The sequence below is a fragment of the Hyperolius riggenbachi genome, chromosome 12 (assembly GCF_040937935.1).
Source record: "Hyperolius riggenbachi isolate aHypRig1 chromosome 12, aHypRig1.pri, whole genome shotgun sequence".
NCBI lineage: Eukaryota > Metazoa > Chordata > Amphibia > Anura > Hyperoliidae > Hyperolius > Hyperolius riggenbachi.
In genome coordinates, this window is record NC_090657.1 from 104,973,786 (window position 1) to 104,987,661 (window position 13,876).

The window sequence follows — 13,876 nt, forward strand, 5'->3', positions numbered from 1 at the left end:
CCACATCCCACAATACTCGGCGCTGACAGCCACAACTATACTCCTATATCATAAATCACAGGGAAAGAACATATTTCAGTGTGATCGAATATATATATATATATATATATATATATATATATATATATATATATATATATATATATATATATATATATATATATATATATCACTGAAATATATACTACTATGTATTACTATAACACTATGTGTGTGTGTGTGTGTGTGTATATATACACTGTACACACATATTCCCACGTGTAAATGCCTACCAGAGGATAATATATGCTTTATGTATTGGTGGTAGGATTTTTCTGAGTGGTGGTAGGATTTTCCTGTGGTTTAGAATATCCAGCTATGTGCTTGCAACAGCTATTTCTATTGGAGGTGTAACTCTAATACTGTTATTATTGATTTATACAGCGCCACAATATTCAGTGTAGGAAACAAACATGGGGTACATAATAATACAGACTATGGTAATACACCAATATACAAAAGCATGATTATTTTTACTATTATTATTGGTGATATTATTGGTATTATCATCATCATCATTATTATATTATTATTTTACAAAATAATGAAATGCAGCTAGAAGGCTAGGCTAGGAATCACAAAGAACATTCAGTTGTGTTTCTTCTGGTGAGGGATAAAAGGGATTGTGGAGCTGTTTGAGGTCTCCCGGCTGTTGGATTGACCCTCATACATCATAGCTCTGGGCTCAGGACAGCAGCTATTATCCTGAATTCTTGTGCTATAGTTGAACGCTCCCGGCACAGGCAGCCGTGCGAGTTTTTCTGGTTTGGGAGTTTTATTTGGCCAGCTCAGAGCTAGAGATGAAGAAGAGACGTTTAAGCGTTATTGTTTATAATTCCAATGTAAGAATGCATTTTCCGGCTCCATCTGTACTTTATGGATCACAAAGAGTCCATCGTTCTATATGCAGAGGTGTGTAAGGAGAGTTCATAACATGTTCTTATCAATAAATAAAATACTGACTATTTATGGTGTTATATCAAGAAGAAGCGGATGTCGCCCAAGTCTACATTTTGAAGGCTACACTTATTGATATGAACGTATCCATTTTTCCATCTCACAAATGTATTTCTTACATATAATAATACTGAATGCATTGTGTGATGTTTAAATTGAACAAGCTATTGTGCTGTAGTATTCTAACAGTCTTTTTGTGTTTGCCTTTGATCTCCTAGGTTGCCTTCAGACAATACAAGGGACGTCCGTGCCAGGTGACTGTGGGGTGCCAATGTTATTCTGTAAGGGTGGGGACACCCTCCGACTAGGTGACAATACAATTTGGGGATCCAGGACATGCAGAAAGCATCCTACTATGACAACCCCGGTCTGTTTGGAGGCTACTCGTACCAGGGAGGCGGTCTGGGTTATGAAGGGACACAGCAGGCTTTTGCAACTTCACCCCACATCGACAATGACTTCCAGAGATCGTCCTGCTCCCTGCAATCCCTGGGACACAATGGGCCACTGGCTAAGCCGAAAAACCTAAATGGTAGCTGTATGCGTTCTAGCCTATCTTCTGAGCACCACCAGCCCCCCTCTCTCTCCCCCCAACAGAACCCCACTGCTACTGCCAACAATAGCAGCAACATCCAGACTGGAGCCGACAAGTCCCCTTCCCTGAAAACACAGGCCAACTCCAGTACAACCAGCAAGCAAATCTTCCCATGGATGAAAGAGTCGAGACAAAACTCCAAGCAGAAATCCAGTCCCCCAGTCACAGGTACTGGACTCTCCATGCCATTACTGCTCTTTACAATGTGTAACACAATGTGTGCTTCAGTAGTTCAGGAAAGCCTCAGCGCCACATTACACTGTATATTTGTTAAAATAAGAATGCTGCTGCCTCTGAAATAAGAAGTCCACTAGTCCATACCTTTGAGAAAATGCAACATTGTCGCAAAATGTCCCAGTAACGTTCAAAAGGGGCAGTAGCCTGTGGCAGCCAATCAGATGCTAGCTTTTAAGTTTTAGGCTAAGATTACTCCAAGGTGATTGGACGCCCGGGGTCTCTGTTCATTAATGCTTTAGCTCATAACCTACCATGCCTGTATAGAAGGGATAGTTATGCAGAGCATGATCTAGCCTTCTGCTTGTGTACATAGGTTATGCGATGCTGTGCAAGCTGGTGCACAAATACCTGAGGCTGTTATTTTAACCGTGATGTTATCTGTGCAGAAGTCATAATTTAATCATAGATAAAAGGTCATAAAGCAACTGTCTACACTGCTTGATCAAATCTCCATAAAGCAGGGCGGCTTTGGGGAGCAGAGCTCTTAATAAATGCCAGGCTTATGAAGTGCAGACTAATGTGGGGAAGGCCAGGTCTGGGCGAATGCTAGAGAATTTATTATGAAATCATGCTTTCAATTTTCTGAGTGTAGTAATTATCTTTTATTTCATTTGAAGCGGCAGAGAGCTGCAGTGGTGACAGGAGCCCCCCGGGTTCTTCTGCCTCCAAGAGAGCACGCACGGCCTACACCAGCGCTCAGCTTGTGGAGCTGGAGAAGGAGTTTCACTTTAACCGCTACCTGTGCCGGCCCAGGAGGGTGGAAATGGCCAACTTGCTCAACCTCAGCGAGAGGCAAATAAAGATTTGGTTCCAGAACCGCAGGATGAAGTATAAGAAGGATCAGAAGTTAAAAGGGATGTCTTCATCCTCTGGAGGACCATCGCCGACCAGCACTCCACCCCTGAGCATGCAGTCCTCTGCAGGCTTCCTGGGATCCATGCATTCAATGACTGCTAACTATGAGGCACCTTCGCCACCCCCCTTTAATAACAAACCCCACCAAAATGCCTATTATCAGACCCCTTCAAAAGCTTGTCCCCCCCAACAAAAGTATGGAAACACTGCCCCAGAGTATGACCACCATGGCTTGCAAGGGAATGGGAGCAGCTATGTTTCTCCTAATATGCAAGGAAGCCCTGTGTATGTTGGGGGGAACTATGTGGATTCAGTGCCAGCACAAGGCCCATCTCTGTATGGTCTGAACCACCTCGCACACCAGCCCAACACTATGGACTACAGTGGAGCTCCTCCCATGTCAACCAGCCAGCATCACGCACCTTGTGAACCACACCCAACCTACACAGAGCTCTCATCTCATCATCAGGGAAGGATCCAAGAAGCCCCTAAACTGACCCATTTGTGAAGACAACAAAAACATCAGTTGGCAGACTGCAGGGGGCGCTGAGCTAAGGCACTGCCTGTGAAAGAAAAGGAGCATTTGTTTTGATCTATTATATTTTTATTTTATTACAAAGTGAGGGTATTGCAGGATTCCTGCTGCACTGTAATTTAAGCTCATCATATCGACGCAAGTGCTTCTGAAAGCTGTATTTTGGTTGTAGAATTACCTGTCATTATCTTAAATTGTCTATTGTAGGCTCATAAGATTGGCATTTATTACACCATACAGTGGAAACGTGAGCTATTTCCAGTGGAATAAAAATAGTATGAGATGAGAATAAGGTACTAACCACTCTTCCAAGTCCCAAGTAGGGTTCAATATTTACTAAACCCCCATCACCAAATGTGTGCGCATAGTTGATTCCAACTGTGTTTATTTTATATCAACGTGTTCTGTAAATTCCAATGATAGGAAATTGTTACATTGTTATGGTAGAGGCCTAGGCATTCAGGTCAAAGGGTCATTGAAGAATCTAGCTTATTACCGTTGGTGCCACTTCTTAGATTCCACAAAACAAAAAAGGTACAATATTTTCTGTCCTCTGGGCTGATTTTTTTTTCTTTCGTCTTAACGTGAATACAGGGTATATAGTATAGGGTACACTATACTAGGAGATGTTACTCACCAATCTAAGCACAGTGAATTATGCTCAGTGTTTGCTAAGCGACCTGGGAGGACATCTCATTTGCACTTCGAGTTTACAAGGGTGAGAGCAGCCCAGGGCCCAACTCATTCGCTCCTGGGGCCGACCAGGCTTGTGGGGTCAGGCGTAGAGATTATTTATAAATGCTGCTTATGGAAGCCGGTTGAACTCTTATTTTCCTTATTTTGTATTATTTATCCAGCATATTAACGTATTTATGATAATTAAGGAAACTGTACTTTTTTGGTATTTTCTTGTTCTAAAGTTTGTGTTACCCTGTCATTGTACAATAATGCCTATTTAATTCTAGTATTTTAGAGGTTGTTAGTTTTCTTGTACTAATGGATAATGTAACTAGTCCTACGGGAGGTATGGAAAGACCAATCCAACTGTTATTGTCTAGCCATGAATAGGGAGGCTACACAACACCCTCTGGAGATCTCTTTGTTCCTAGTAGGTCTTTTTTTTTTAAGTTGTCTGTTGAAAAAAAAAATATGGAATAAACTTTGTGTTATAAAACATGCCTGTTGTATTAGTTAGTGCAGTTCTTGGGACAGAGTCGGATCACTCCTCACTACCAGTCTACTTGCTTTAATGTCAGATATGTTTGTATTGAGGAATGTCAATATTTGCCCGTAATTATGAAGCTGTATGTATAGAATCATTGCAGACTGGTCTGTTTGCTGTATGAGGCGGCACATTGCACGGAGACCTGCAGAATGGTGTACAAGGCTAGATATTAGCTATCTGAGTCAGCTTTCTATTTGTGTGACTGTCCTTCTGCAATGGGCAAACACAGTGGGTGAGAAAGCAAGGAGAACCACAAGACAGAGGGACTGAAGGCAGTGATATGACCGTTTTCACCGGTCTGCACTGAATTCAGTGGCCTAAGTTAATGAGTGTCTACCTTGTTAAATACATAATTCAGTCTAAATGACACAAAAGTACAAAAAGTTTGAGTGTCTGTAAAATACGCTGTTTAGAAAATAATGATTGGGCAGTGAAATCCGTCTAATCGGCGCAGTTTACACACCTCTTTCTTTATTTGTACATTATCGACCCGCAGATTAGTTTATTTGTCCCATCAGTTCAATGGAAATTACAGGCTTATTAAACAGATAGGGTGTTTGCTTCTTCAGAAAGGGCTCTTTAGTAAACCATGCGGCCCTTGTGCAAATACTTGTTCCAGGGAAGTCTTCTGCAGGCCCCGACCAGGTACAGAAAGGATTGATGTCTCACCAAAGGCCCCATGGCATGGATCTGGCTACATGCACTATACTGACCAGAGCTGCAATCATCAGACGTGAAAACAAAGGACACCAGGCAAAGGAACACAAAATAATGATTATAACAATAAGAGAAACTGTGGATGTACGTAATATGAGAGCACAGGCAGAGAGTGGCTAACAGTGTTTACAGATCATGAGACATCTGCAGGAGAGAGAACTACACAAAGGGTTAAAAAACAAAGAAAAGGGGGGGGGGGGCTGTGAGGAAAGAAAGAGTAGTGAGTAGCGGCTTTCTCTTCTCCTTAAATTACTTTATTATAAACAAATGTAAGAAGACTATACATATATGCAGAGACAACAACTAGAAGACAGCAGTGTTTGCATTATGGAAGACGTTTTAATGTGTAGCATTGTGAGACATAAGATCAGAGCTCCTGCAATCAAAACATTTTTGTTTTATAATAATAATATTATTAATAACAACAACAACAATAATAAAGCTTCTTTTGCATTTCCTTATCTTGTGACAATGAAAAGAATAGCAATGCTTGCTTCAGACCTCATTAAATCTGTGTCAATTGTAATGCTCAAGCGGTAGAGACACACACAACAGTCTGCACATTAAATTACAGCGATTTGCTCTTGGCTATTTTATAGGAGATCGCTGTGAGAAGCAGCCCATCTCTGATTATACAAGTGCTGTCTGCCTGATGTGCTGCCTACAATAGAATGGACGCCATTTTTCTCTGCTCGGAAAATGGCGAATGGCTGAGGAAGGAAGAGGCAGATGGCAGGTTTATAGGCTTTGTGCTCACAGATCCTCCCAGCTGCAGCAACTCTGGATATTCTGATGTACCTAGCACAGGAATAAGGTGCAGAGGACCCAAACATACAGCTAACACCACAAATCCCACACATACACACTGGGATGGATGGATGGATGGATAATCATAGCAATGGGTGAACACCTAATGCTAGGTAGTCATGCAGCTGGACCTATATAACCATATGTGGTGTCACTACAGTGATTGTGTTTTGTGCTAGATTGATTAATATTTGAGTGGGTATAGTTTAAATAGTAACACACAAATACATAGTATAAGGTGTATGTGTATGAAGGAAATAATACACCAAAGCGAAGCACATCCCCCAACTCACCCCATACAAGCCTACAACATGGAGTCATCATTTACATATACATCCTGTGAATCTGTGCCTGCCTTCATGCTAGAACAAGACAGGCTGCATAATGATATGAGACCGTCATGCCTATCCTTACATATCTCATTCCTTACCTCTTATTATATGTAGCATAATAATGAAATAAACAGCCCCCCAGCACAAACAATCACACACACACGTAAAAAGTCCATAGCATTTTCCGTTGAGTTTTGTAGAATAGATCCAGTAGGCCTGGCTTCAGGGTTGACATTTTCGGCACCATCAATGATTGGCGTTCTGCTGTAATCCTTGTCCTATATTGCAGAATGGAGACATTTGTTAAGCAATATGCACTGAAATAAAAATCTTGGATTAGGTTGACATCCCCTCTGCAGCACACAGAGAGGCTCCAGGTCACAGAAGTCTTCTTGTCACCATTCCATCCTTACTGAGCCTTGCTGGGATTGTGCCTGCTATAGACACCCACCACCCACACAGATTTTTATGAAACAAAAGTTTCCATGCTAAGTGCATGACCAGCCCCGGCAGCAAGCTGCTCACACCCCCAGATACTTTAGCCCGAATCAGGTTATTTTATTGCCATTTCTGCTGACTTTCTGCCTGAGTTTCTTGCTACAAGGTTTGCTGTTTGTAGAGTCCTCTGAATGTTTCCTGTGTCCGCAGTGATAAAGAGTGGAATTCTTGGCTGACACTGCCTCTCTGCTCCAGAGATTGATCACTCTCCTCTTGTGAGGTGCCTCAGGAATCTGTTACTCAGCAGCCTTTCTTTTAGGATTCATTTTGGAGGCTCCCTCAGTGTTTCTCACTTGTCCAGGAAAGCACAGCAGCCTTGTGCAATCATCTCCCCCAGATGACCCCAAGTTTTAAATACAGTTTATCCTCTGCAATCACTACTGTATTTATGGTTTCTTCTGACTTGTTTAGCATGACTTAAATGGTGCAGATTTTTGCCTACCCCTGACCCCACTGGGATACACTCCTTCTACCTCTGTCTTCCCTTTGCTTTAGAAATCCTCAGTAATCCTCTTCTCACTTGCTTTCTCCTGATACATACATTGCCAAATAATACACCGAGAACACACACTGCAGTTTTGGGAACCCCCCCCCCCCCCCCAACACATTTATAGGAATTAATTCTCAGTGATAATGCACTCTTTTTTAGCAGGCCTTCTGTTTGATTGGTCAGCTGCAGTCATGTGACCAGGAATTGGCTGCAAGTCGCTCAGTCTCCAGTTTAATACAGCAGGGTCCCCATACGCCTGATTTATCAGCAATATACAATAATAGGGCCTCGGGATTATTGGGACCCTAATATTTCCTCTCCCACCCCTTGGCTGGCCCGGGGAAGCCATGAATTTTGAATTTGAGAGGGAGATCGGTTTCATAAACAGCCAGCCTTCGCTAGCAGAGTGCCTGACGTCCTTCCCTGCTGTCCTGGAGACATTTCAAACTTCATCAATCAAGGACTCGACATTAATTCCTCCTCCCTTTGAGCAAACCATCCCCAGCTTGAATCCGGGCTCCGGCAGCCAAGCGAGGTCTAGGAACCCAAAACGGACAGAAAATGGCCTGGTCCAGCAGACTGTCCTCCAGCCTGGCCATTTGGCCACCGAGTTCCCCTGGATGAAGGAAAAGAAATCGGGCAAGAAGAGCAACCAAGGATCTCCACCAGCCCCTCTCTCGGTGCCCGAGTCTGCAGGAGGCTCCCCAGCAGGTCTGTCCTGAGTGTGTGTGTGTGTGGGGGGGGGTCTAGGGTCATTATATTGTGTTATTCATAATAATCTCACTGAGTTATGTTTACTGGAACGCCGAATGCCACGCTGAAGACCTTCCTGGTGCATTCATTGTTCCTGTGCTGAGCTCAGAGAAGGTTGCTTTTTTGCAGGAAGGCATATTTGGCTCTGAGGGTGTTTACATTTCTGAAAACCAGTTCTCCTGATTAAATAATGCTGGAATAGAAAGATAAAAGTAAGACGTAAATCCACTTGTGATTATTTATGACTGTTGTAAGATGTCACAATATTGGTCTGGGTAATAGTTTCCTGACTAAATTTAACCCTGTTGCTGCCAGACACTTGACTCTAGCCTGGCAATAATATTAATCCTTGGCTAAGGCAGCAGCAGTGGAACAGTTAAATGTTTAGCTTAGAAATTGCTGCGTGTGACTAGATTTATAACATAAGTGAATACTTTTTTCCAGAACCGACAGGAATCCAGGACGCTAACAGCGGCTCCAGGAGGCTGAGGACAGCCTACACCAACACCCAGCTGCTGGAGCTGGAGAAGGAATTTCACTTCAATAAATACTTATGCAGACCCAGGCGTGTGGAGATAGCGGCTCTGCTGGACCTCACTGAGAGGCAAGTCAAAGTTTGGTTCCAGAACCGCAGGATGAAGCACAAGCGACAAACACAACACAAAGATCAACAAGACGGAGACCTGAGTTTCTCCAATTTGGAGGATTGTGACCCCACTGACGAGGGTGATGAAAGCCCACCATACCACCAAGGGATGGACAGCAATGACTCTTTAAGGGAGTCAGAACCTTATACGCCTGACACCCCCAAGCTGGCCATCAGTCAGGATCTTCCTTCAGGCAAGGAATCCACATCCAGAAGTCCTCTTTACCCCACACCCACCAGTGAGACTGAGCCCAGTGCAGAGGTGGGTAGCATGGACAATGTCCTCTCAGAAAGCCAGGACAACTTATTGTCAGAGCTGACTTTATTCTCGTCAGACTCCTGCCTACACATTTCAGATGGAGCCCTCAATAGCCCTGTCCATTTCTCACAAGAAGATATCGACTTTCTAACTAGCACACTTTGCAGCAAGGATCTTCACAATCTAGATTTCTAATCGACTTTTATTTGTTCACATTTCCAGAGTATCAAATTACAACAAGCGAGGGAATTATTTATATTATTTATTTAGGATATTTATTTAACCACTTTCACTAGAAATCAAATATGCATTTTATTCATTTTTTTAATATTTAAATGGTTGATCGGAAACATTTCATTAGGCGACTCAAACTTCGGATTGATTTGTAAATTATTTTAGCGACGTCTCAGGAATAAAAAAAATGATATTCGTTTAGAGTTATTATTAGACAGATATTTTATGTTTTATGTGTATTTATTTTCCATTTTCTATTAGGATTTGATAATTATTTATTGGACCTTATTTTCGCTAAAAAAATATTTGTCTTTATAATATCTTGTGTGCGAGAATTTACGATGTTAATAAAACGTACAATCATGACAAGTTTTTTCTTGCACATACTTTTCAGTTAATAGCCCATCTTGATAATATGAATATAATTATCATTGTAACTATTCATGTCGAGATTGCTGATATTAGATTGTAGAGAAACCACCAATTATAAAGGGATATATATTACAAATGAACATCAACTATTTTTGGGATATTAACTCATGATATATATATATATATATATATATATATATATATATATATATATATATACATATATATATATATATATATATATATATATATATATACATACATACATACATATATATATATATATATATATATATATATATATATATATACTGAGGCAACGTAAATCGGGAGATTTTGTAGTTTGCTATTTACAGAAAGGCCAAATATATTTACTGTTTTAAGATAGTAGTATGAGGCTTTTGTTATACTATGTAACGTTTACAGGCAATAGTATTAGCTGTTACAATAGAAATTATATCCTCTCTTGGGAGAATTATCACTATATATAGTTCACAGGCACGGTTTATACGTTGCTGCTAGGAATGCAGGTAGGGACGAGGTTAGAACATATTTATCTTATCCAGTAACTACAGACTCAGTTGGAGGAGAAGGCAATAGATGAGGGCCCTCAAAATGGCGCTGCCAGAAGAGGCCAGACAATGAGCTGTACCATGCACACACCCACACACAGCCTCAGAGCAAGTCTGCTGATTAAATCATACTCTCAGCCAGGAAAAAAAATGATCTTTTTTTGCAATAAAATTCAAAGCGTAGCCAAATATAACAGGGTAGGACGTGAAGTTTGTGTAATGGGGGACGTTTATCAGTCAAAGGGGAGCTTTGTCTTTCTTTTGGGGGTCCGGTTTAGTCAGCTTGGGATGCATTGTAAACTAGTATCTACACAACATCTGTGCATCAAATATTAATAGCCTGCAAATTTCCCCCCGGAGACACATTTTATCGCCCAGATATGCACAAGTCTCATGTAAAATGTTTATATTATAGAGGAATTGGGGCATTCGTATCTATTCAGATCTCACATAAATTATATTGATGTATTTTACCCGGATGTACATATATCAATGCGCTCAGCTGGTTATATTACAAGGCCTGAAGTGTAAAAGCGGCGCTTAGTAAGGCAGCCAGTGAGATCCCTTCAGTTACATTTAAACTTCTGTTACAGTCTTCTGTTGCAATCAACTCTTCTCTTGTTTTGGGGATATAAATTAAGTGAGTGAATGGAGTATAATTGCAAAAGCAAGTAGCAGGGAAGGAAATGCTAATACTGGGTCTCTACCCCCCCCCCCCCCCCCTTCCATATATATGTGTGTGGGTGTGTCGAAGGAGCTGAGGGTACCCACTGGCAATGTCCTTCTGCTAAACCTAAAGTCTGGTACACACATCACATTTTGATTGGGCAGTGATTGGACAATTTTACCACTTCCATGTAGTATGAGTGATCATCTACAGAATCTTTGTAAATAAGTCAAAGTCTGTTGGACCTCATACTACATGGATGTGGCAAAATTGGTCAGGGATTGCCCAATGAAAATTGGATATGTGTTTATGAGCCTTAAGGCCTTTTTCACAGTGCGACGTTAAAGTCACACGTTAAAACAACATTTAACGCAGAATAACACACTGCAGTGAAAAAAATCAATGCCCTGTTCACAGTGCACACGTTGCGTTGGTGTCTAGCGCTGCAGGTTAAGTGAAAGTACTGCATGCAGTGCGTTATACACGTTATTAGCTGTGTTAGACTGTTTGCACATGCTCAGTAATGACTTGGAAACCGTTTTCATTGCCTGTATGCTCTACTGTATATGACGATAACGGGGAATTAAGTTGCAGTGCAACTTTTTTGGGGCGTTGCGTTGTAACTTGCGTTGCGACTTTAACGTCGCATCAAACCGCAACGTCCTCCTGTGAAAGAGGCATAAAGGTCTACATGGTGTAATAATGTGTGATGTGATGGTTAGAGGATGAGGTATTGGTGTATCCGGGTGGTAGAGAGATTTTACACTGGAGGGAAGTACACTAGGATGTGTATTTAGGGATTTTGCAATGATGGGGCACAAGTCTGGCGTTGCAGTTATAATGTTTTAGAATTAGGGCATTGGAAGTTAGGATAGTTGCAGTAAAAGTAAGTCCATCTCCTCAGGGGTTTCTTTGCTTTCAAATGTATTTCCTGACTGGCAGTTGGTAAAGGTGGCTATTAACGGTACAACTCACTGAACGATCGGAAATAATCGCTTGGGACCACTAATGGAAAAAATCTCCTAACCAATCTAATTAGAGTAATGAAATCAATCTGATTCAGATCGCTCCCATCAATCTGATCACATTGGTTAGGATATTTTTGTCCATTAGTGGTCCCAAACGATAATTTTCCGATAGTTTATACGAAGAATCGTTCGTAAACGATTGTTCAGCAAATTGTATTGTTAGTGGCCACCTTAACTGCTTCCGGACCAGCGTGGTTGAAATCTACATCCTGCTTGTGGCTGTGCGGCTCTGAGAGGATGTAGATTTCAAAAAAATCGCTGCCACGTGGTCCCGTCGCTCCTGAAGATTGGTCCTTAAAGGGGCAGAGATTGCTGGTCCGGAAGTAGTTAAGACTGACTGCCAAGTAAGATACCAGCCAGCCTCCTTACTTGCTTGCACACTATTTTGGCAGCTAGACTCAGCAACTACAACTTAGTAAATGCTTTTGAATGCAAAAGAAAACCATGAGAATCCCCCATGAGGAGATGGACTAGTCCAGGACCCTGTTTGCTCTGTACCTGTCAGTTCTGTCAGATTTTAACTGTTTACTGTTTTCGCTGTAGTGGTTCTTTAACATGTTGAATTCATAGGGGCTGCATGAGGCAGGGATGGCACTCTGATCATCAGGCAAATAATTTAATCACCAAGAACAGATTTTAAAAATATGATAACCGATTTTAATCCTCTGTAGCCAGCCACATGTTTCAGATAAAGCAGCTAATGAGCACAGCCAGGGATTTCAGCCATTACCCTTAGGGCCCTTTTCCACCTGCAATCGCTAGCGTTCACGCTGAACGCTAGCGATTGCTGAATCGCAAAACCGGCGATTCCCTCGACGTTTGCGGCCACAATTTTGCTATGCTATGCACTGCATAGCAAAATCGCGGCAATTATCGCTCCGCCGCGCGTTCGCGTTCCCGACAAAAGCGAATCGCGGTAGTGGAAATGACCTACCGCGATTCCTATGTTAAAAAGCAAACCGTAGCGATTGTAAAATCGCTAGCGGTTTGCGGTTTTGCGATTCAGCCAGCGCAAACGCGCTGGTGGAAAAGGGGCCTGACCATTGCTACCCTCTGCAGAGGAGAGCTACATAGCCTGGCAAGCTAAACAATGGTACTGTGGAAGAACAGCACATACATGAGCTACAGCACATACATGAGCTTTTGCTACCTACTTCTGTAATTAAAATCATGTTACCCAATACCCATATCACTTTACGAACACTATACTTTACTCACTTCACAATTCACTATACATTACCCATATCATTATACATAACAATTTCTACCCAGTGGTGTAGCAATAGAGGGTGCAGAGGTAGCCACCGCATCGGGGCCCCAAAGGGTCCACCCTCTATCACAGTATTAGCTATCTATTGGTCCTGTGCTTGTAATAATCACTTCTAAAGATGCTTTGATTAGTAGTAATCCTTAACACACTGTTCCCCATCCCCTTCATGCAACTCTGACACTGAAGTTGCCATTGGCAGGTTTTGGTGCGCCATATCACTTGTTATCCATAGAGTACCTGGGGGGCCCCATGTAAAACTTGCACCGGGGCCCATAGCTTCTAGCTACGCCACTGTTCCTACCCCATCATCAATCACACGAGGCACTCAGAAAGGAGATGGAGTAAGCTCAAGCCTAGACTCTTTCACTGTGAGCACTGATCCCCTAACCCCTCCCTCCTCCCCTCTTTAGTAACACTAAAGTACAAGTAACACTTTGTAGCCAGCACTGCAGCTATAGCAGAGTCTCATAATAATAAGAATTTATTATTGAGATAATCTGAAGGAAGAATTGGACAGCAATAGGTGCTATTTGGCCGAGCCCAGTCAGTCTGCTACCAGTGCCATAAATGTTGAAGGGATATGTGGGTCACATGACTGACTCTTCCAAAGAGCAGTTGTCTGGAATGGCAAAAAATAAGTGAAAGTAATGGCATAGTCCCCTATTCAGATGTACAAACAACTGAGCTTTTTTATACACTTAAGTGTGCTTTAAATGTTTTCAATTGAGACACTAACAATCAATGCAATATACTTGCATTACTGATTATAGCTCGTTTTAGTATATTGG

At 41.9% G+C, this 13,876-nt stretch overlaps 3 protein-coding genes across 18 annotated transcripts in view; 2 read left to right on the forward strand and 1 right to left on the reverse strand.

The window, feature by feature from the left end:
• HOXB3 (homeobox B3) overlaps positions 1-4,365 on the forward strand; it is a 79,588-nt gene extending 75,223 nt beyond the window's left edge. For all 6 annotated transcript variants that reach the window (XM_068263860.1, XM_068263861.1, XM_068263863.1 and 3 more), the window contains 2 exons: positions 1,215-1,759; positions 2,446-4,365. In XM_068263860.1, the coding sequence (XP_068119961.1) occupies positions 1,333-1,759; positions 2,446-3,191 (1,173 nt within the window). In that variant the 5' untranslated portion in view covers positions 1,215-1,332 and the 3' untranslated portion in view covers positions 3,192-4,365. The remainder of the gene's footprint in view (positions 1-1,214; positions 1,760-2,445) is intronic.
• CALCOCO2 (calcium binding and coiled-coil domain 2) overlaps positions 1-13,876 on the reverse strand; it is a 755,339-nt gene that overhangs the window by 469,037 nt on the left and 272,426 nt on the right. The gene's annotated exons all lie outside the window — the stretch shown is intronic.
• Positions 7,492-9,301, forward strand: HOXB2 (homeobox B2). Its single transcript, XM_068261884.1, has 2 exons — positions 7,492-7,998; positions 8,485-9,301. The coding sequence occupies exons 1-2, from the start codon at positions 7,635-7,637 to the stop codon at positions 9,138-9,140; spliced, it is 1,020 nt and encodes a 339-aa protein (XP_068117985.1). The 5' UTR covers positions 7,492-7,634; the 3' UTR covers positions 9,141-9,301.